Raw genomic sequence first — 744 nt, 5'->3', positions numbered from 1 at the left:
CCATCCACGTGCTCCTGAGCGTAACGAGGCCCTTCAACTTCAATTCGGTTCGATGCAATCACTTTGATTCCACGAACGAAATCCCTTCGTCCAGCCCCACATCCTCTCAAATGGAGCAAGCCAGCTAACTTCAAATACGCAAAAATCCGTCCCGGGAGCGAACAGTTGGAAACGCGTCGGATCTTGAATAGTTCATTCCTTGAATAGTTCATTCTTAGGTCTTGAAGAAACAGTATGCAAATCCGCATGAGTTCTTGTGGTGGATTCGAAATGTAGAACCTGCGGACCTGGGTTCCGCGAAACGTCCGAAAACGCCGTTATGTCCAACGGAGGGTCGTGGCCAGGAATGTGAAGCGAAGTAGATCCATGTTTAGTCCACTTTGTAACTGGAAGACTAGATCTCAGATCGAGTTTAAATTTGCCGCCGAGCTTCACGACAAATATTAAACCAGCTTCACTAGAAAATACAGCCCCCGTCGAAAATAACCCCAAAGGCAGACGTAGCAAACATTTAGACCCATTTTGAATAAGTCCTCGCGTTAGAAATAGGAATGAAAAAGCATAAAAAGTCAATAAAGCGACGGAGCCAAAGCTCCGCGTGGCCGCCATTGATGCGCCATTGATGCGCCTGAGTGATGCGCCTGAGTGAAGGAAGGTCCTGTACTAAATGAGGGCTTGAAATAAAACTAAGAAAATGTTCTAGTTGCTGTCTATTAACACGTAATCTCGGGGCGTCTTTCTTTG

At 46.4% G+C, this 744-nt stretch overlaps 1 protein-coding gene across 1 annotated transcript in view; it reads right to left on the bottom strand.

The window, feature by feature from the left end:
- Positions 1 to 212, bottom strand: part of LOC137988792 (uncharacterized) — a 1,710-nt gene extending 1,498 nt beyond the window's left edge. Inside the window, exon 1 of the mRNA XM_068834747.1 lies at positions 1 to 212. This exon is cut by the window's left edge and continues 1,498 nt beyond it. Coding sequence (XP_068690848.1) covers positions 1 to 212 — 212 coding nt within the window.
- Positions 213 to 744: the final 532 nt, after the last annotated feature.

This window comes from Montipora foliosa, unplaced genomic scaffold (genome assembly GCF_036669935.1).
Source record: "Montipora foliosa isolate CH-2021 unplaced genomic scaffold, ASM3666993v2 scaffold_427, whole genome shotgun sequence".
Taxonomy (NCBI): domain Eukaryota; kingdom Metazoa; phylum Cnidaria; class Anthozoa; order Scleractinia; family Acroporidae; genus Montipora; species Montipora foliosa.
This window is presented reverse-complemented; position numbering and strand designations above follow the sequence as displayed.